The sequence below is a fragment of the Mastigoproctus giganteus genome, chromosome 10 (assembly GCF_048544385.1).
Source record: "Mastigoproctus giganteus isolate SK-2022 chromosome 10, ASM4854438v1, whole genome shotgun sequence".
Taxonomy (NCBI): Eukaryota; Metazoa; Arthropoda; class Arachnida; order Uropygi; family Thelyphonidae; genus Mastigoproctus; species Mastigoproctus giganteus.
Genome location: NC_143584.1, coordinates 148,481,883 through 148,505,132, shown reverse-complemented (window position 1 = coordinate 148,505,132; position 23,250 = coordinate 148,481,883). Strand labels below are relative to the sequence as shown.

The following is a 23,250-nucleotide window of genomic DNA, read 5'->3' as shown; positions in this document are numbered from 1 at the left end:
CACATTGTCATTTAAAAAAAAAATTGTTCTAAAAGTAATACTGTATAGTAACAATTGAAAAAGTGCTGACCTTTTCTCTCATTTTCTGTGTCAAAGATTCATGGACTTTTTTTTCGAAGTTTTGCAAAACAATTATAACATAATACATTGCACTTGCTGAATTGAGTACGATGAAATTGGTTTTGAAACAGTTTGCGTTTCCTTTTGTTCAGTATTTCCATAATCCTAACAATATTCCTGTTGAAATTAGTATAATAAAAATATTCGATTGATCGATTCCTAAAGATCGATTCCACGTATAGTTGTCCTGAATGTCTTTGGCACAAGACATCAACGTAAATATTTGTTTTCCAGCTTTTAAAGGCATAAAATTCAAATAAATTTAAATACTATCTACCGCCAGGTGTCGTTCCTCAGTGTGCTTATTATAGCTCTGATTAAGTTGACCTATTTTTGTTTACTTTTTTCCTCATTTCTTTTTTTCGAGGTTATTGCATTTTGTCAGGCCAAGTGAGCGTTTTTTTTTAAATCTCGTAAGACTTCTTATTCACGAGTGTGTATAATTAAGTTAGAACACAAGGCAACCTTTAGTGTCCTGTTATGCGATAGTTAATTCCAAGTTGTGAAATATGATTTGATTACTATGCACCATGCTGCTTTTTATATATAATAATAATAATATTCATTTTTCTGCAGTGATTTGTATATCAGAGTTATCAAGAAATCTCTACCATGCCGGGAAATGTGGTCCAAGTCAGTTCCGTATATCAAATTCCTCCTTCCATTGATAATGTCCAGTGGTGTCAGGTAAGAAAGCTGCTTTTGTGCAGCATAATCAGCTATTCTTATCGACTGAGCACAACGAAGTTTACTTGTAATTTATTAATCTGTTCATTCGATATTTAAAAGTACAATTAAAGTCCGTGCTTGTCTGCGTATGTTGATATATTGTCCTAGTGATATGCTTATATTCGTTTTATATATATAAAAATAAGTTTCTTGTGATTAATTCCGCTTTAATTACATCAAAAGATAAATTTGTACCAACCAGATCGCATTAAAATCATTAACTTTTAATAATTTATGGAATTTATAAAATTCCATAAATTATTAAAAATGGGATGAGTAGTATGGACCGTATATAATATATGGCCCATATGGGTAAGTCTAAATTATTATTGCTCGTTTCATATTGCTCTTGTGAAAGATCCCTTAGGGATCTTTCAGACGAGCAGTGCAAACGTTTCAGACGAGCAATGAAAGATCCCTTAAGAGATCTTTTAGATGAGCTCATTTAAATTATTATTGATTCAACTACTGTGTCAGCTCAGCAGTTGAATCAAGGTAAACTAAACGAGCGTATTTCACACCGCGGGCTAGTCAGCCCGCTGTGTGTTGCCCCTGGTGTTTCCGCGGGCACAGCGCAACTGGGTGCGTTACATGTGCGCAAGCGCATATTTATTTTCAAGATACACGAGGTGGACTACACGCGAGTGTTTGACTCACTGCAGTTCTCCTCCAGTACTCGTTGCGATTTTGTCTTTTTTTTGTTTGTTTTTAAAATTGACATTGAAAAATGTATTAGAATTTGGAAAACGTCTAGCTCTGTACGATAGAAGATCGAAGGAGTGTAGTAATCATGAAAGCTCTTCACTGACATACGATAATACAAAAAGAACCTATCAGGGTATTTTTTGTGATCGCTAAACTGATGAGAAACACTTGTCAGCCTGGTCGGCAAGTTAGGATGAACCCACCACAGCAGTGTCTTTTTGATTTATTAATTAAATAAACGCAGAGTGCAGATAGACCGTACAACTGGGTTGCATCCATCTCTGATGTCCAGACAAGACTGATCAGATTACAGTAATATAAACAGCAAAACACACATTTTTTGGTCACTAGTATATATTCCGGCAGAAATGATTGTATAATAAACACATACTTTGTCCCGTTTTTGAATAAATTATGCAAATGAAATTGTACACTTATTTTTTTGCAGTGAGATCAACTTTGTCGGTTCTTTAGTGATTTTGTGGGTGCACATTGCGAAACATGTAGAATGAATTTATAGTCATAAAATGTCCCAAAATTTGCTGAATGGTCAACTGAACAAATTTTGAAAGTTATTGAGCGCCTGATCGTATGATGTTGAATAATATGTCATGAATGATAAACCAAAATTTTAATGTTTTGAAGCAAGTTTCCAGTGGACGAAAATAAGTAGCAACTGCCAAGGAGTTTCTGATTGCTTGAACAGAGGCGGTAATAGCCACTGATTGCGAAATTTTTAAAACATTCAGGGTTAGGCTCGACAGAAACTTGCGGAGTGAGTCTCTCCCTCTGATCAACGATTGAAGTTACCCATCAAGATTGACTTAGCGACAGTTGAATAGAAATGATAGCTAATGGCTTGTGTCATGTGCAGGAATCATCAGTTGTTAAGTGCTGGCAGACGTCTGGATTTAATGCAAACACGTGTGTTGCAAACCAACATTCGACTTTGATAAGACAGACTAGTAGTAGAACTTCAAGGACTTTTAGCGAATTTACAATTCCTAACCTTTCGCTCTTTGAATGTATCGCCAGGATTTTGGAAAGAGCAAAAACTGTTAAAAGTTCCAGACAGCATTTACCAAATTAGTTTGATCACTTTGAGCGCCTCATTGAAAAGGCTTAACTCATATAACCTTATCAAAAGAATGTTCACGAATGTCATTGTGAATTGATGATGTTGACTCTTAAGGGACGACAAATACCCGAATTAACACGTGATGGCTATCAACGACTTCAGTATATTTCTCATGCTAATATTTATTGAACAGTGCATCTAGTTACTAAAGATAGCATACGTTTAATACAGCATTATCAAATAATACGGAAAAGGGATTATAAATTTTGTGAATTTTGCATTTTCTCTCTCTCTCTCTCTCTCTCTCTATGTTTAATGACAATTAATGATAAACTTTGGTTTATTTGAATCTCATATATTTTATAGGTGACTCCACATGGTGCTAATATAACAGAACTTAGTGCGAAAGAAGATGTTGACTTCGATCGATTGCTACCCACCCTAGTGATATGTTTCGTCATTATTCTTTGTGGGTGAGTAAAATGTTAATTCCACCCAGATAAAAAGACAAAATAGAATATTTTTGAAGAATTTCCGCATTCATTAAGTGTCATTTTTGTATTAAGCTTAAAACGAAGGTTTTACACATTTAGTTAAATAGATCTTTAATAACAATTTTCTATTTACACTCCGACACGACCACACATAAGGTCAGAGGAGTTCAAAAGATAGAGAGCCACGGTCACTCAAAACGCGTGCACTTCTGTACCCTCGCGCTTGACCACTTGGCTACCGAAACGGATAGTAGCCTTTATGTTTAATAAAAATATCTATAAATAGTGGTAATAAATGATATGAACAACATTAAGGAGAATGTTTGCCAAATTCTAATTGTTGTTTCTCTCTTTTTTAGATACTTGGCAGGACGGTTCCGCATGATATCGAGGTCGGAGATCAAAGGTCTCAACAGCTTCACAGCTATGCTGTCACTCCCTGCTTTAATCTTCCTGAATTTAGCCACGATTAATTTTCAAAATGTGAACTGGCTTTTTATTAGTGGAATTCTTTTAGGAAAAATCGTAGTCTTCATTATCGTCGTGGTGATGACTGTAGCTGTGCAAAGACCTATCAATCTAGCTTACGCTGGACTGTATGCCATATTTTGCACCCAAGGAAATGATTTTGGTCTAGCATATCCAATCGGTAAGTATATTAAATGTTAATGAAGGGTAAATAATAACAAATTTTTTAGAGTCATTGCATCATTTAGATTTGTTAGTTTCATGAGATCTCATAAAATCTCTAACAACTCCTTTCAGTTTCTTCACTGTACGGCAGCAAGTATCCTCAGTATCCCGGTTACATGTACCTTATTGCGCCAACATCCCTGATCATCATCAATCCGTTGGGGTTTATGCTGATGGAGACTGAAAAAGTCCGTGCCATTAAGCATCTAGCAGAACCAAAGAAGAATTCATGCGGCACAATAGGGAAAGTTGTGTTTTCGGTTGTCTGGGGAATCCTCAAGAATCCTAACGTGTTCATGACAATACTAGGCGTTCTGGGAAATATTATTTTTAAAGGCCAACTTCCAGCAATTTTATATGGAATATTACAAGTGAGTATACGTTTAAATCATTACAAATTTGCGAAATTTTAGAAATAAAGTCCATAGTTCTTTTGAAATAGAGGGCATTCTTTCAATTCGCTGTCAAGTTCCTTCGAAAACTCCTAAGTGTGAAGGTTGTTGCCTTATCTGAACTACCTTTAGGTCGTACCATTATGTTCGGCGGGATGACGTGTCACTGATCGTGACCTGTCCCCAATTTCTTTGGGTGGAAGCTGTTCCAGTTTTACAGACAAGATAAGAACGAAAATTCACTGTGCAGTGAGTAATTCTTACTCGTATAGACGTTTTCCTCCCAAATGATGTTTTACAATGGAAATATACGATGTTCATTATATTGAAGCATTTGATGCGAAACATTTTACAGATTATGTGACAGTATTTTCGCCCACTACTGTACACAACGCATTTCAAGAAGTTTTGAATATTTGACCTTCAGCTCTTTAAATAAATAAATTTTCTGCTTATATTGATATAATAGAAGATTTATTTATTGCGTGACCGTATGTCCAGCACTCTCACATACGGTGAGAAGAGTTTAAGCCTACAGTGGGAATTGGAAAACACTGCGTGAGGAAATCCGCACCTGCACTCTGGCCGCACAGCTATAGTCGTGCACCTTATAGTTAACTAGCTTTGTTTTGTTCATCAGCGTATTCATATGCATCTAGTGATTTGCTTGTAATAGTGGTAATCAACAAGGTTTCAGTTGGTCAGCCGGCATGTCCAGCTTTTGAAGGTTGCTTGGATTCAATGCCTATTATAGGACTAACCTTGCTTTAGGGTCAAGGTTTGTCATCTCCAAAATTAGGCCATAGAAGCTGTTATTTTAAAACAATGAATATTCAGCATTTGTATTTTTGTGGGCGTCAGTGAAAGTAAATGGTCAGAGGAGTCTCGCCATTCACTTTCACTGACACAATCAGGTCACCATCATCAGCTTCTCTGTCGAAAGCGAATAACGCATGCACTTCATCAACACCTATCATTATGTCTTGTATTCAATTGCTGGGAAACTCATCAAAATTTAATAAGGGAATTTGAGCTGAACGAATTGCATGGCTGTGATTGAACGAAACAAATTTTATCTGAGCACGAGCTTCGAACTTGTTTTCTTTACGAAATCCAACTAAATATAGCTTCTAGTTTAGCGACTTTTATAGTGTACTCTAATTAGGGAACATAGCCAGTAATAGCATTGCATTACAGACCATGTCCCGCTTTCGTGTTTTGCAATGGCTACCGGTTGCTATGTTGAATCAACAGAGATTAATTAATTTTTCGCGTAACTCGCTATATAAGAACACTAATTAAAAACAATAAATGTATTGTATTATTGAATTTTCTACAGCCATAAATAAATTTACTAAAATTTATTTTAATTAATTAAAATTAAAAATTAATCTGGATTAAAGATATATAACTAAATTCTAAATCTAAAATATGTATTATAATAATTAATTACATTTTATTTCTTCATTCCTTCGTAGGTACTGTCATCAGCTTTCTCTGCTTCGGTACTGTTCTTACTTGGCTTTTCGGTGGTTGGTGCAGGTGCGAGTACAGGGGGATCAGGTCTCCTTCTTCCAGGAATATTGCTTGCAGTTAAGATGTAAGTATCAGTGTTTCCTCGCCCACCAACTTCTGCATGTAATGTAATTAATGCCTGTTTTAATAATATTCCTTGCTTTTAACTGTGGTTTTTGTCATTTATCACGAATTTGACATGAGTGACTATCAACAGTAAATAATATATCGACTTCTCTTTGGATTAGGTTGGCTTCACCCCTTATTACACGGGGTACTGTGGAGATGCTGTGTGCTGGGGCTGAAGATGTGGAAGATCTTGCCAACTATGGTTTCCTTTATGGAACTGTGCCTACGGGTCCAATTGTGTTGCTGTTTGCTACCGATTATGGACTCAGGGCAGAAGTGGTGAGTTTTGTTTGCTATTCAAAGTTTGTAATTACACGCACTGTCAGATAAATTGGTCCACCCTAAAAGAATTAACGAAACTGTCTGAACACTTGAATGTGAGTACACCGTGATCGTATATGCAGATTGTTAGGCAGACTGTTGTAGTCAAAAATCAGCAGGATACAGAACTCCATTGAAGTGGGTGATGGGAATTAACACGCTGACACGAGGCAAAGGTCAAAGCATTAAAACCAGATAATTCGCCACCAGGCTGCGGCTGACAGATTTCCCTCTCTCATAGTATAAGATGATGTTAATTTATTTTATGGCATTGAGTATCAAGAAGCACCATTAGTAGATTGGCAACGATATGTTTTCATTACGTTTACTCTCCATCGCCGTATCTTACCGAAAAGCGAAAATAGTCAGCTGGGGAAGAATGGAAGCCGAATATTTTTAGTGTTGAATCTGTTTTGCGGAGCGATAACAGGAGAATAGAATATGTATTGGCGACACCCTAATGAAAGGTGTTCCTGCCTGTATTTAGACCCATACAAATCGAACACCAGGAATCTTGAATGGGTGCGCATCCTTATGATGGTCTGAGTAATCTTGTAGGTTGGCTTTATTTCGAAACTATACTTATACTTGCCATTTTCCGACAGGTTAAATAGCCCTTTATTCCAACAAGACAATGCCCTCCCAATTCCGATAACGATATGAAACACTTTCTCTGCAATTTCAACATACTTCCCTGCCCTGCTACTTCCCCTTGATTTGTCTGCTTTTGAGTATGTCTGGGATATGATGGGTTGGCAACCTACAGCTGTTCCTCACCCTCCCCAAACGATAGCCATTTTAAGGGAACAGTTTACCCCGGACATGAAGGCATATTCTTTATCCTTTTAGACTCCATGCCAAGGTATATAACTCATTGCATAGCTGCTAGAGGAGATCATACTACGTACTTATGTATGCTGTTTCTTCACATTATTTAAAGATCTTTTACCGATAATTTCTTGCCTTTACCCTTACCTATTTGTAAGGGTAAAGGCAAGCTCAGACAAATCAACCTGTATTCTTAGAGTGGGGAAATTTTTCTGATACTGAATTTTTAAAGTTATGTTCTTCGTGGATAATTAAGTAATACTTTAGTGGATGCATTCATCCTTGTTGGAAGACATAGTTTAGCATTTCACCAATATTCTGTCTGTTAAAAACATCACAGCAAATCAGTGTTTCATCTCTTAAGTACCTATATTATTTTTTTCTCCGCCTTAGCTGGCCTCCACTATGGTCATCTGCACTTTATTGTTTGGTCCAGTGATGTACATCCTCGCTAAGATGGTGATGTTAAAAGTGTTGGGAGTCTGCGAGTATGCTGTTCAACTGAAGCACACCCTCTTCTATATCAGTATTATCGGATTAATGTCGGCAGTAAGTATTGCTTTTTGAATTTCACAATCCTGTTTTGTATATCGAATCTGAATAATGAAGTATAAAGATCGTGTTAATGGGGCAATGAACACAGTTTTTTCTTAAGGAAGAGGAGAAGTAATTCCTTTTAATTTATTTCTGCATTTTTTTAATCTTCCGTTTATCGCTAATGGTATATGATTAGCGGCCACGATAAAGCACTTAAAGCAGATTTAAAAGAAAAATGTCTAAACACACCCTTAGCGATACTCGGTCACATCTTGCGGTCGGCGGTTAAAGCTAGATTCAACCGATCATGAGTTTTCGAACCATGTTTGGCTGGCTCATCCATCTAAATTTTTTTTTTTTTTTTTTTTTTGTTTTTTAGATGGTTCAACTGAAAATCAGCCATCGGATGATTGTTTTAATTTGCGATTTTTATGATTTTACTGTTGTATTTAAATAATTGTGAATATCGAACGCAGCAGCCAAATAGATGTAAATGACGTACAATTCAGTGGATTATTATCTCGTAAACTCATAAAGGGCTTAAATTGCACTAAGATGATCTACGACTGTACGGCGTATATGATTTGCGCATGTAAATCTCAGAGGACACCTCGTATCCTATTTATTTAATGGTCACTTTATTAGGTACGCCTACCCAATAGGGAATACGTCGTCCTGTAGCCCTACAGGACGACATGGCCTGGACTCAACGAGATGTTGAAAACGTGCTGTAGAGGTGCTGGTCCATGTTGACTCTGTGGCTTTCCAGATGTTGCAAATTGGATGGGTTGCGGATCTCTATTTTGAGGAGCTCATTCTACAGAATGAGCTCCTCAAAATTTCGCCTTATTCTACAGATGCCCAACTGAATTTGGGAACTGGTAGAGGCCACCACCACACAGTAGGCTGACTTCACTGTCATGCTCTTGGAATCAGCTCCTTTACAATTCTGAACTTGTGATATGGTGCATTATCCGATTGGAAGAAACCATTCACGGATGGATAAGCTGCTGCTATGAAGTGACGCCCCTGGTTTGAAATTATTTCTTTTATAACCTTGAGCATTCAAATTTTGTTCCGCTGATTTCATGGGATCCAATAGGCACCACGAAAGCACTCCCGACATCATTATACCGCCAACAACACCACCAACCTGCATTGTTGACACCTGGTTTGATGGGTCCATAGATTGATGGTAGGACCATATTTTGGTCCTACCATCATCGTGAAATAGCAGAAACCGGGATTCGCTAGACCAGGCAACGTTTTTATAATCTTCCATTGCCCATGGTGGTGTTCTGAGTCCATTATAAGCGTATATTCTTGTTTTGTTTACTGACAGGAGTGGTCACGATTCGATCATAGGCTCTAATACCGCATCGGTGACAAGGTTAGCCTTTCTGAAACGCCTCTTTGGTTACCACTGTTGCACTGGGTTGTTATTTGGGTTGTAATAATAATATTTGACTGACTGTAGTCCTTTTGTTACCCTGTACCAGTCTTATCAGCCTACGTTGGCCTCTTGCACCATCGCGCTGTTATCGACAGCAAGGTCGCAATTCGCTATATTTTATTTGGAATTTTATTTGGCGCCGAATACCGTGCCATTTTAAAATCACTTAAACCTTTCGTCTTGCCCATTCTCACACTGAATTGCACGCATAGCGTTCTTGCGTATCTGTCACTTGCTTTATGCTGCATGGTATGAATACGTTATGCTGTTATTGAAGGGGGCAATCAAATTGATGAAAAGGTTATGTATACCTAATAAAGTTGTCATTCATTGTGTGTGTGTGTGTGTGTGTGTGTGTGTGTGTGTGTGTGTGTGTGTGTGTGTGTGTGTTAATTATGCAAATTCAAATGGTGCACGAAAAGAAAGGAAATTGTGATTTTAGACAGTTCAAGAAAACTCATATTTTTTTTTTATGAAAACCCCAAACACGAAAGGTATCAAAACCTATAGTACTTAGTACCATGCATGGGTTGAAGGAGAAGTATGGGGAGAGGGGGATGCCGGAAACTTTGCTCTAGAGACTAAACATGGGTTTCACCACTTCAAGCCTCCAATAAGCAAAGTGGTGGTATTTCACCGGTTGATGAAAGTCATCTACCACCTGAAGTGCCCCTGCAGGTGCCCCTGCGACTAGTGGTCATGATTCTTCCATTCCGTATGGGTTAGAATCGCGTTGAATAATTTTCAGTCGAATTGCAAATCGACCATAGAATACATAAAATTTACAGACACATACACTGATGCTTCTTGGCCTTAATTTCCTCAGTATAAATAGTAAAACAAACAACCGAAAAAACTCATAATAAGAATATTATTTAAAATAAGAGTGAAATTTCGGTAATTATTCTAATCCATTTAAAATTTTATTTATGATATTTTTTGTTTTCTCTGATCTGTCTCTAAAATATGTCCTGTTCTTATAGGCCGTCATACTCATTGTGTTCACCGTCAGGAAGAAGTGGAAGAAGTCGCTCTACAAATTCGCTTATTGCCTTTTGGTGGCTCAGGTAAGACTTGTTCTTTTCTAATCAAATAATGATAAATTTCTAAGACTTTGCGTGTGACAACGCACGAACACATGCACATCAATAAGCGTTTTAGGGACAACCACTTTTTTTTTGAAAACCAGCGATACATCAAAAATTGTTTTCGAAATGGTTACAGTGCGTGCATTCGGTCTACTCCATTTTTCATTTATGCCTGCCATACGAGACTAACAGAAATAGAATTCTGTTACAAAATCAAACCTCGATGCTATTTCCTCATCCAAATCCAATTTTCTAATTAAATTCGCTCTTCGGTCCATGCATAATGCGATTTGTAGAGCATTCAATAAGGCCTCAAAACCGAAGTCAACCCATTAATAAAGTCTCCCCTACAGATTGTCAATCGTTACCATAGCAACCGTTTACCACAGAGGACTGCCCGTTTATCTCTTTATTCTCGTCACAACCTTTAATGCCGATTAAGTTTAATTAGCGGTCTCGTCGATCCCCCTAGCTCGTTTGTTTTTCGTGACTTAACTGTGTCGAGTGCTTATCATCAGAGTGAAGCAAGGAAAAACCACAAGGGATGACTTATTGCTTTAATTTTGCAATTTAAGACAAAATGCCGAAACGGTAGATAAGGCCAACATTAATCTTGGATGAAACCAAATTTCTGCTGATTGCAACCAACGAAATCAGGTCAAGCATTTACTCTGGAAAATTTAATTACCATAAGCAGGTTTTTCTTGGAGAGAATCCATCTTAAATTGTTGATAATTCGCTGACTGGGTTGATGACCCGTTCATAGAAAGTGTTGTGTCAAATGATTCAATGTACGGACTACAATAACCAAATGTCATGGAAATTAATATTATATTTTGTAAGTAGCAAAAATTGATTGCAATTAAGTGTTGATAATTTGATCGTTGACTTTGGCAACGATCAAATATTCAACATTATTCATGTCCAGCACTTAATTAAATCTCCATAAATGGACTCGAGTCGAATTAATATAATTTAAATTTGCTTATTTCTTGTGTAGGTGATATCAGCGATTGGGATACTTGTGTGGGCAACCGTTACAGCAGATGGCGTTTGGTCTCCTTATATTCAGATCGGCTTCATAACTTTCGGACAGTTGTCTTGTAGGGTATGGACAGCCATAGTTGCCATAGCAATGGTAGTGTTCCAGCGACGGCCAGCGGCATCGATTCTGATATTATTTTGCGTAGCGGTGGCAACCGGTTTTGGGTAAGCATTTGCTCTATACGGCCATTTATTGTCCTAAATATCTTATAATTAATAATAATTAATGTCACTGTTTTTTAACTTATAAACGATAACTTTCTTTTATAAGTTACAAGACCTTAACTGGAAGTAGAATACAGCTGTTGTTGGTGATGCCATTCTGCTCGTTTGGTCTTGTTTAGTTCGTATCAATGCGTTTGTAGCAATTAGAGAGCTGTAATTTGAATTAATTAAATAAAAATAAATGATTATTTACTGATGATAGTACAGATGATATATTGGAGTGCTTATTTTGTATATATTGTTGATAGTGTTGACTGTACTGTGGTATTTAAGTGTATTTGCGTTCAATTATAGGTTGCCACTGTTGGTCGTGGTTGTCCTTCTGATCAGTACTGGTATGGGTTCGATTAACTTCCACACTATTGGCGAGATTCCAATATTTATTTATGGAAAGAGCGAGGTGAGTTTGACCCTGAAATTCATATATACTGTATTCTAAGTACTTAAGTGTAAGTTCCTGTGTGCAGTTCCAAACTTTTTAATATGGTCGGTGTTCTGTCCTTTCCTTCCTCTAAATAAATGAATTCACCTTTGAAAAACAAAAATAACGGAGATCAACCTTACCAAATGTAATATTTTGGCAACCAGTAGATGCTTGAGATAAGAAAAGACGTAATATCTGATATGAAACTCAACATAAACCATTCAAAAAATACTGGATCAGGAAATCACTGTCTGAAATCAGGCTTCAGAATAAAGTCTGCACTGCACTTTAATTGATAGTACTAATTCCCGAAAAGTGCAGCGCTGGAATAATTGAAACCGAGGAATAAAATAATTCGAGAAGAGTATTTGAAGTGCTGCCATCTATTGCCTAATATTCAAACTGAAGCTTTTGTTGTAATTGAGAAACTTTTGTAGAAAGAATTGGAAATTGCCATTTACTGGAATCACTATCGTATCCAGGTATTGTAAGGGGGAGGGGGCATGACGACCAGGTTTTTGTGTTTTTTTTTTTTTAGATAGACCTAGGAACACATACGCATGGTTAAGGGGGAATATGCCCCCTCTACCCACCCCTGAATACGTCCCTGAGTTGAATGCACATACTGTATTGAATAGCAAGTTTCTGTGTTTAGAAATGTGACTCACAACAGTTTATCGTTGTGGTTAGAGCAGTAAGTCGCTGAAAGGTCAAGGTTTCCAAAAGTTGCCAAACTTTTGGAAACAGTGGGTAACAGGAATTATTGAACTGGAAATTGGTAAAATAATTGGAAATATGCTGAAATTTAATAACAGGAATTATATAATCGTTCCTTTCCAAGAAAAAAGTGACAGTATTATTAATTTGTAGTGTCGTAAACAACTTATAAAATGATATATTGTCATTTTATAACATGACATTTTAATGGTTGTATTACAGGAATTATACAACCATTCTTTCCCAAGAAAAAAGTAACAGTATTATTAATTTGTAGTGTCGTAAGCAAGTTATAAAATGAGGTATTGCCATTACTGCCAGTAAATGTACCGAATTGGAACTTATTACCACAGAAAGCGTCGTTTAGAGGTTGTTTTCACGAGGATTAAAAGAAAGCTTTTTATGCATCTCTATGCCGCAAAGATAATCGATAGATCCGGGATGATTACAAAGGATGTCATGTACCTCTTCATAGATGCAGTTGCAGCCTCCTCAATTGTAATTAGGACAGGAACATTTTTGGCCTTTTTTCACAGTGTGGCCGAGTTAGACGATCTTGGGCGAGTTCGATTGACTAGGATTTTTTAAAACCGGCCATAAAAACGCCCAATTTATAGAAATTATATACCTCCTATTGATAAAATAGAGGAGAAAAGATTGGAGTGGTTTGGTCATGTGAAGAGAATGGAGGACGACAGATTGCCTAGAGCAGCTTTGGAGAAGGATGAGGATAGAGGATGCGAGAGGAGCTATGAATAGAAGAGAACTGGTGGACGGAGATCGGAAAGATAGAAGAAAAAAATAAAAATAAATAAAGGAATGACTTTTCAATGTTAGGTTGAGGAGAACCGTTGTAATAACGGACGAAATCCTATGAAGAAGAAGATATACCTCCTTGGCCTTAACTGCCTGACGCTGTTCAAAACAGTCAAACCTCTCGGAAATAAATTTAAGAAGCAGCTTATAACCTCTCGAATGATCTGGAGAGGAAGGAAAAGTCGTAATAGCCCGTGACAATACGAAAGGCAGATTAGAATACGGACTTCTATTTCTTCTTCCAATGAAATCTAATACCGAATTAAAGGTGTTAAGAGCCTTAGTTATAAGTCAGTATAGGATTTTACAAGAGCCTGTAATGAGGCTATTTTAATAAATTAGAGTTTATTCAAGCCTCAGTAGAACTTTGCTTCACTTGTTGACTGGGCTAATGTCGTGGATAATACTCTCTGCCCAGTTTTCTTTGGTTGTTTTACTTATATATGTTATTGTGGTTTCCATTTTTTTACCGGTTAAGTGTGTAGAGTTTGAGTAAATTTAACATCTTAAAATTTATTAGTGCGTTTCGAATTAAAGAGAATTTACATTATTGATTCATTCATTTAATTATTTCTTTTTATTATCAGGCAGAGGTAGCGTCTGTTGTTCTAAGCATCTGCCTGGCCGTAACCCTCGTCTGTTTGGTTCTTTACTATCGGTATGGGGATTCTCCCAAATCCATGACTTTACCAGAGTCTGTTGTCAGCAGAGAGCCATCACCTCAGTCAAGGCAAGCGAATGGGAGGATCGTTCCGGAAATGAAGACGGAAGTAACTATCGAAGATATCACCCCGGTCATGTTGGTTGAAAGCACTAGTCTGGCTATCAGCAAACTCAGTTCATCAGGTAGGTCTTCCCATCTCTCTCTCTCTCAATTTTTTTGTCTCTTCCCACTTCCCGAAATGTATGGTATATTCTACTAATAAATGCAAATATCTAATAGAGTCCTCATTCTTTTGCAGTACCCAACACCCCAACACCAAGTGACGCATGTACCACAGTTGTTTCTATATCCAGTCAAAATTCAGACGCAGAAACAAAAGAAATGTAAGTATTCTATATATTTATAATGTTTTATGCCTCATTTAAAAAATTGAAATATTACGTTCTACATGAATTACAGAGATGAATATCTGCGTTATTAATTTGGTCGAAAACGGTCATTGGCGTTGCTCTCTCAGCCCATGTTATAACGAAGTTGAACACGACCAGACATTGATTTTTTTCTGTAAATTTTGTAAATAGCAATAATGTAAATATTTATTTTCTACATTGATACTTAAATGTCCGATTAATTAATCGATTGGTTTTTATTTCAGACAACCTTCCAAAGATTCAAGTTGGAAATTTCCAAACCTTCAAAGAACAGAAACGTCTTTTTCTATGAAGAATTTGTTGGGAGGTTCTGTTTCTGATATTTCCCAAAGCAACAGGTCGCTCGATGTTGATTCTGTACCGTGTTCAGAAGCTGGAGAAAGCGGTAATGATGACTTGGAAGAAGGAAAACACAGGAAACAACTCCGTTATATTATCCTTCTGATTCTCCTTTGCACCTCCATGAGTGTGGTACGTTTGTTGAATAAGTCTGTAGCATTTAGTTAATCTCGTGAGAAACCACCTCACGTTTAATGAATGTAACTCAGTTTAGAAGTCATTTAAATGCTAATATAAAAGAAGCACTTAAAGATGTGAACTAAAATCGTTTAATTTTGACGTCATGTGTCACGCGGTAACATTTAACAATTTCACTGATTTCAGAGTTAAATTTAAAGTCAGTTTAAATATTTAAGGGTATACTATAGAAGTTTATAAACTATTTTGGCCACAAACTGGATTTCATCAGTTTTAAAAGTACATCTATATTTATCTGTAATGCATTCTGTTTTTTTTTTTTTTTTTAGGGACTGACAGTGTGTGTCTGGAAACTACTTGCTCATGTTCCTTCAGGATTGTTTGTAGCAATGGAATTCCTAGACGCAGCTCTTAACTTCGGACAGGTACGTTTGAAATATCTACCACCAGAATCCTATATAAGGCTCCGTATTTCGGTTTCAGTTGCAATAAGTGCATTACATTTTTAAAGACAATTTTTTTTCACCAGATCGTAGTAATTACCTCTTTAGGGTAATTTTGTCATAAGTTCTGCTCTTGGGCGTACCCAAGGGCAAACAAATTGATCATAGATACATTCACAGGGGGCTTAAGGGGGTCTAGTTCTCCCAAAAAGTAATTTGTTTTATTTTAGATACTTGTACTCTCATGAGTTCACCAAGAGCAATTAAATAGCCACTTGTTGTTGAAACAAGTGGCTATTTATATAACGAAAACGTCAAATAGGTAAAAATATCGACATAATAATAATTATTTTTATCATTTTAACTACCTTTTGGCGTAACCCATATTATCATGTGTGTAATGTGTCTGTAGAAGCGTATTCACGGGTCGATCTGCGCGTTGTAAAGTATGAAAAACCCAGAATAACTCACGGGAGGAACTTCTACTCCCTCCACCTGAGATCGACTAACTGCCTTAGAGGAGGGATGCCAAAGAGGAAAATGAGCCTGTTTGTTATACAAGGGTCCAAACTCATGACGGTGGATAAATCCATTGCAGTAGTCCAAAGGAAATTTTCCACTTAATCTGTAGAAAGGCACATTGTAGCTGCGAATCATGATAAATATTTGGATGTATAAACAGCTGACCTTTATTACTTACCTATCTCTCTCTCTCTCTCTCTCTCTCTCTCTCTCTCTCTCTCTCTCTCTCTCTCTCTCTCTCTCTCTCTCTCTCTGCCTATGAGAACGAAGGCGGACCACGCCTAAATGCTTCTCCGAGGCATTAAAGTTTTCTTAAAGCCCCTAAGGTTTCTTGGTAAATAATGAGGCTGTACTTTGCAGCATTGATGCGGTATTTACAGGAAATCGGCATCTGCAAAGTGATTAGGAATAAGCAAAACGTTAAGAAAAGTCAGATGACCCGAAGTGAGTTGTTAGCTTAACAAGTCAATCCTAACTATCTGTGATATTCCAGCTTTGTAACAAAAGTAAAAGGTCAACATTAAATTGGTTTGTCAAACTCAAAGTTCGAACCTGTGTATGAATTGAAGTCGATGATTATATTTTCATTGAAAAGCGATGGTGAATCTTAGGCCAGTTGATCCCACAATGGCGGTTTCCCTGATGGAGGAGGGGGGTGAGAAGCCGTAATAATGCCCGTGATACGTTTGCGTGTTGTTTATATCCTGGAGTCCTCTTGTATTGGTGACTTGTCTTGGGTTTTTCAAGGACAGTATCGAGAATACTTATAATTCATATTATGTAACTGTTTAATTCTTTTCGGGACGCATTTAAGTTCAGAGCTTTTAAAATCTATAAAATTGCGCTCGCTTCTTTTGATAAAGTAAAATAAAATACTTACAGAATCGACACTGTGTGTGTTTCTTCTTCAGCTATGAATACATAAATACGTTACATATGGAAATCAAGCCTGGTACCGCGTGGTCATGTTAGATAAACATAGCGTGCGACCACGCTTAAACAGAAGCTTGTTTTACCACAGTAAAACAAGTTTCTGTTACGTATTTGTTACGTATTACCATAACCTGCATCTCTCCTCTCCCATTGGCTGAATAAATATCACCAGGAGAAAATTTATTTTAATGTATAGAAAGATAATACATCAGATGCTAGCGAGGAAATACCAGTTGACTAGAGACCCCAACTCACAAGCTGTACTGGGAACGCGCCATAATAACAAATAAGACAATCCTGCACAACTGATTGGACATAACCCTCATCGACAGGAAGGAAAAGGCTACCTATCTGATTAACATAGCGGGACCCAACACCGGCAACCTCCAGAAAATCCATGGGGAAAAATCAGGAAGTACACGAACCAAGACCGCCGTAGCCTAGTGGTCAGGCGCGCGGGTGCATAAGTACACGTGCCTTGAGTGACCGGGGTTCAAGACCGTGACTGCTGAATACGGTGCTGTTTCTTGTATTCTGTGTATCTTGTAAACTCCTCTGACCGTTTGGTCGTCCTGGAGTATAAACAGAAAATTTATTTATTTATTTTAAGACAGGAGATCAAAGAGATGTGGCATATGCAACAAATAACTCCCATCCCGATCATCGTGTCAACCACCGGTACGGTGCCAAAGACTCTACATAACAGCCTAGCAGCAATAGATCTCCCAGCGAACACCTATAAGGAACTCCAGAAAGTCGCAGTCCTCAACACCTGAAGTCAGAGAGTTCCTCGACCAACAGTAACACAAGACATAACAACCCTCTGCACTTGGTAGCAGCACTCGTTACGGTGTGGAACCTCCTATCAAGGAGAAATAATAATAATATAATGGGTCGGTAATATATCCAAGTACAGTGCAATCTAATGCTATAACTTATTTTAAGCTGTAAGTACTTTATCTGGTCGTCTTTTTAAAAATTTCGTTTTCTGTTCCCCCTTCCTGTTTGAACTGTCAGTATTTTGAATTGCAGTGGCCAGACAATCTTTCAAGAATAAACTGTCGTTGGTTACACAGGAGATGATGTCACAGGAAATTAGAAAGAAGATAATAATGACATATATGTGGTCAGTGGCACTATTATATGCAGCAGAGACATGGATTCTTACAAAGAGAGGTAAAAAGAGACTTAAAGCCTTCAAGGTGTGGTGCTGGCGCAGGACGGAAAAAAATTAAATGGACTGAAAAAGTGTCAAATGTGGAAATATTAAGACGACTCCAAGAACAGAGGATCTAGGTAGAATAAGATCAACAAGACTCAAATGGGTGAGCCACGTGATTCGACATGGTGGTTTGCTTCTGGATGCCATGGAGGGGACCGTGGAGGGAAAATGTCCTTCAGGAAGCCTTAAAAATACCTTCATCCGGACGTTGCTAGATGAAGCAGGACTTAGAAATTTTTAGAAACTAAAAAAACGGCAAAGGAGAGACAAAGGTGGAGACAGCTCATCGGAGGAACTCACCAGTCACAAGATTGAATTACTGATGATGACAGTTTGAATTAAACTCCATGTTCATGATTGTGAAAGCTATCAATGTAGAACGTGGAGACATACATTCCCCCACAAAACAAAATTTCTGGGTGCTCCATTCGCTCTGATCCTTCCTCTCCTTCCTCAAAATAATAAAAAAAAAATAATCCTCAATACAGTGCTATGTTCTGCAGTTGTGATTTGATAATAGCTTACAAAAATTGCTTCATCAACAAGGAATAATTTTCTGGAATTGTTAACTAACAAAAGCTAAAACACTTTTTTTAAACTTCCTTTTTTTAAGAAACAAAAAACAAGGATTTAACGTACCAAGTATACTAATCGAATAACCAACATATATACCATAATATAACAACTAATGTATTTTACAAAAGAATTAAAATGTGTAAAAAATAAAAATTCTATAAAAAATATTAAAAATTAACAAAAAATCTTGCATTGTATTAAACCAACCACAAATCTACCAGTTTATTATAATGATCATTTTTATTTATGAAGGTTGCCAAAAGAGGGCAGCATCCTTTACTAAATACTATATTATATTATATTATATTATATTATATTATATTATATTATATTATATTATTCATAATAATAATCGTGGCTATTTTTTTCAGGGAATATTTGCCCTTATTGTATTTGGAGGAGAAATCAAATATGTCGTCATTCCTATAACAAAATGGTAAGCTTTTAATTTCAACAATCAAAGAATAGAATAACTGTGAATTAATCTATCTATATTATTATTATTATTATTTTTTTTTTTTCTACTAATGTTATGCAAAAACAGTTATAATTTACATTAAAATTTTTATACTTTCCTAGTTTAATACTAGATGGCAGCACTAAACATAATTTCCGAATTCCTTATATTAAGAATGGAGTGGCCGAAATACATTTCATTTTCGCCCAGTAAATATATTTAAAATATTGCCAGCGTATAGTTAAATCAGTTTGTTTAATTTTTCATTCTGTTATATGAACTATTCTGATTAAATTTAATATTTATTTATATAATATAATTTAATTTGCTCTTAGTTGATAGTAAAATTATTTCATGATGAATGTTTTGTTTTGAAGGATTCTTCGCATGTGGAATCGGGCCAACCCAGCTCATCTTCCTCCTCTCGAAGAACTGGACGAAGCAACGAAACATTTGTGTCATCAGTTCTATACTTACCATTTTGAGAATTGTGCCCGAGAGCTTCCGAAAGACAAAATGTAAGTAATCTGTTTTAAAATCTACACCACATTCATTTTAAAGGGAAACGAATTAGGGAGAGAAGGGGGGGGGGGTTGAGTAGGTTTTTGTTATTAGATGCGTAATATAAAACAGACGCCTAAACGTGTTTTTTAAGAATTCCTAAATTAACTTATAAAAATTTAAGTTCTTTGATATTCATTCTACCATATACAGTTTTATTTCACCTGGAATTTGAATTCAAAGATCAGGGCCAATCAACAAACTTTCGTAATGCGTACCAGTCTAGGTTTGCTCGTGTGGCGCCATCCTTTGATTGTGGTGACAGTTATTATTGTAACACGTTTTTGAGGATTAGTCTGGAAATTTTTGAGATTTTCTGAACCTATATGACTGTGCTTACGCAAGGACATTAAATTATTTATATGAGTTATTTAAAAAAAAAGGTGATATTTTTGCATTTGAAAGGTAGGTCCAAAAATATTTTAAAAATTACTTTTTCCTCCGATAATGCGTGACGCCTAGATATGTCACTTAAAAAGATCAATGCTTTTGAACTCGTTTGTATTGATTTTGAAATGAAATAAATTAGGTCTCGCTGCTCGGCTTACCGGTAAAGAGGAATTTTGTCCCAAAATAAATCATTTTAGGCGCATTTGTTGTTGCTGAATAGAAATAGGAATTTACCAGAAGGACAAAAGGAAGAAAGATATGTTTGAGGTTGGCTAGTCATGCTTTAAAACCTTTCACAGAGAAGACAATTGTTAAAAGAAAGAAACCGGCCATGTGTCTTGAACGAACATTTGACTTCATGCCCGATAAACGGGGTGCTTGGCAGCGCATTCCTTTCTGTTTATAAAACCTTAACGAAAAAAAAATACAGTTTTTAAATTATTACAGTCGCCTCTTGTCTGTCGTGCCTTGTTTATTCCAGATATTGAAACCTGACTGAAGAACACGTAAAAGCACCACGAATTGTCCTTTGCAATTCGTGGTGCTATTACGTGTTGTGTCTGGAAGGTTGAGGATACTTTAGCAACTCTTGTGATTCGTGTAATGTCTGTTTCTCCTTGGTTTTGTCATAAATAGAGGAATGCTGTGTACAGTATGCCATACTTCTCTCTTTCTCTCTCACACACACACGCATACACACATTGGACCATTTCAAATTGCTGAGTCCTCTTTTATATTTCTCTGCCCACACGTCTGTTCTCTAGTGTTTTCGCTTTTCTGCACGTAGCACGCATTCTGTTCTTGATAAAATTCAATTGTTACGCATTCTCCATTCGTGCACAGTATTTTGCATTATTTGCGTAGTTCACCTTTATGGGGTCATACGTTGACATCCTTGGATTAGTTTCTTGCACACGACAGTTACATTTCATTTCACATCTTAACAAGCGAAACTCTGAGTGTATTTTTTATTATTAATTTTTAAAAGGTTACGTGATCAAAATCATATTTCTAGTACTGATTATACGCTAGTTTTCAAAATTTAAAGGAAGAACAAAAATTACAATAAATTAGTTTGAGTTTTGGACTTTGTATTGCTCACAGATGAATTCTTGTCCTTTTTGTATAGATTTTTAGCCGATAAAACGTCTGGTATTTGATGCTTAAATTTTGAATATGAGTGTACGTACGTGTGTGTGTTGGATCTATGCCAAAACTTATTTCTATTCTCTCTCCTTTGCAGATGGAAACAGAAATTGTACAAGAATGTCTTCCGTGGTCAGGAATTGGTTGACTGGTTAATTACTGTCGGTCTTGCCCGCGAACGACTTGACGCTGCTGAATACGCCCAAAACCTTCTGAAAGGACGTGCTATCGTTTGTGCCAGTGGAAAAATCCCATTTGATGATGGACCTTATTTCTACACACTGTCACAGCGATCTTCTCTACAGTAATCCAAATATTATATCTGTGTTGGAAGTGCAAAAACAAGGTCAATTTACATTGAAAGGATGATGTGGAACTTCATAAGTCCTTTGTTCCTTGTTAATGAGGGCTAAAGAGAAGCTTATCCATATTGGTGCATCCTATTTGTTATGGTAAATCGCAATTTGTATGAACGGTGCAAGTGTCCTATTCAAACGCTGTTTCGCACTCGTGTGAGCTTATCAGCTTATTCCCAATGTTTGGACATGAATGGGTGGCGATATCTATTTTTCTAGGCTGTTATCAAGAATTTGTGAATAAAAATGGTTTCGACAGGAGTGGTTTCCTAATAGAAGATGGTGCTGAAAGGGGATCCTCCAAACGCGTTGAGCTTGCCAGCAAAATAGGCAGATGCGAACTCGAGCGCTTTGAAGAGAAACTGGATGTGAAATCTGGTCATATTTTAAATGCCAATAGTCAGTTTAACTGCGAACAATTTTTATTCTTGTCATAAATGCTTATTTTTTTATCCACGCAAGGATGTAAAAAAAGACTGTGCGCTAATCGCGCAGCATTTATTGTGTACCTTCAAGCAGCTTATAATGCATATGGACGCTTTTCATGGATGTAAATGCTTTTACATTGATTGCCTGTCTTTTATCGTCGCTTTCCATGATTTTGTTGAGAAATATAATAGAGCCTCATCTGTTCCCACGAAGTCTCAAGAGACTGAAAAAAGTCACATAATTAGAAATTTTTTTTTCTAAGGCGTTTGGTAAAAAACCAGTTAAGTTAGCTGACTGCAGAATAAATGCCTCGTGCTTTCTTAAATGCTGTGAATAAATTTTAAAGAACGTGATAATTAAAAAAAATCACATACTGTCTCCAATAATATGAATTATCCAGGTTTTGATGGATGGTAGTTTTATGCATGATACAATAATTAATTATCTAGTCTTGGTATTCATACGTGATGTGCACCCATGTATAAAATTAGCATTTCACCTGCTGAAAGCTGTTTATTTGTTTGATAAGTTTGTTTTTTGTGTATTATGATTTTTACCTGCTACTATTGTGCTTATCACTGCCTGTGTTTTGTTGGTCCTATTTCGTTGGTGTCTGCAATTTCAGCAACTCTTCCAGCTGGTGCACGGGATGGATGGCTGTTATTAAGTTGCTCTAAATGTCATTAGTTATTGCTAGCCATGATAACGAACCTGATTTGGCCTAACATGCTGGACTTATGCATTTATGTTTTAACAGAGATCATACATTCTGCATCCGATGGTGCGTCGTCTAAGATGATGATTGCCAACTTTGTCCAGTTTGTAAACAACGATGGAAACAAGGATATGTATATTGAGTTAGAAAATGTTCGTTATGATCCATTGTGACCATTAGTTGATTTTTTAAACGAGAGTGTGGACACATATTATCATTGGAAAACGAAGTACAGAAATTAAAATATATATTTCAAAATATAAATTGGTGTCCCAATTAATCTCATTTTTGTGTCCATATTTCTCGTATGCACAATGTGTAGGTGCCTTTGTACTATTATTCGGTGTTTTCGTTACGTACTGTTATGAAAGATATCACCATGGAAACGTTGTGTTATGAGAGTAAGGAAGAGTTGTACTGATTGTATGTTGTGCACAAATTATATGCCAGAATGGTTGGACTCTGTATTCTTTTGTACATACTATCCCCTGATGATTAAAGCGAAATTATCAAAAATCCTTTGGATTGTTCGTTTATTTTTATGTTAGTAATGTATTTGATCTATTTGGAAACCTTATGCCACAAAGACACACTAATCTGTAATCTTTCACACGAGTTTA

The 23,250-nt window shown here is 36.6% G+C and overlaps 1 protein-coding gene across 1 annotated transcript in view; it reads left to right on the top strand.

The window, feature by feature from the left end:
* LOC150079354 (lysosomal cholesterol signaling protein-like) overlaps positions 1–22,859 on the top strand; it is a 35,083-nt gene extending 12,224 nt beyond the window's left edge. The window contains exons 2-18 of the mRNA XM_090383746.1: positions 697–807; positions 2,999–3,105; positions 3,486–3,775; positions 3,892–4,190; positions 5,690–5,811; positions 5,975–6,134; positions 7,398–7,553; positions 9,978–10,061; positions 11,083–11,291; positions 11,646–11,751; positions 13,896–14,154; positions 14,271–14,355; positions 14,628–14,874; positions 15,210–15,305; positions 18,948–19,012; positions 19,411–19,551; positions 21,228–22,859. Of these exons, the coding sequence (XP_090239872.1) occupies positions 733–807; positions 2,999–3,105; positions 3,486–3,775; positions 3,892–4,190; positions 5,690–5,811; positions 5,975–6,134; positions 7,398–7,553; positions 9,978–10,061; positions 11,083–11,291; positions 11,646–11,751; positions 13,896–14,154; positions 14,271–14,355; positions 14,628–14,874; positions 15,210–15,305; positions 18,948–19,012; positions 19,411–19,551; positions 21,228–21,438 (2,712 nt within the window). The 5' untranslated portion in view covers positions 697–732 and the 3' untranslated portion in view covers positions 21,439–22,859. The remainder of the gene's footprint in view (positions 1–696; positions 808–2,998; positions 3,106–3,485; positions 3,776–3,891; positions 4,191–5,689; positions 5,812–5,974; positions 6,135–7,397; positions 7,554–9,977; positions 10,062–11,082; positions 11,292–11,645; positions 11,752–13,895; positions 14,155–14,270; positions 14,356–14,627; positions 14,875–15,209; positions 15,306–18,947; positions 19,013–19,410; positions 19,552–21,227) is intronic.
* Positions 22,860–23,250: the final 391 nt, after the last annotated feature.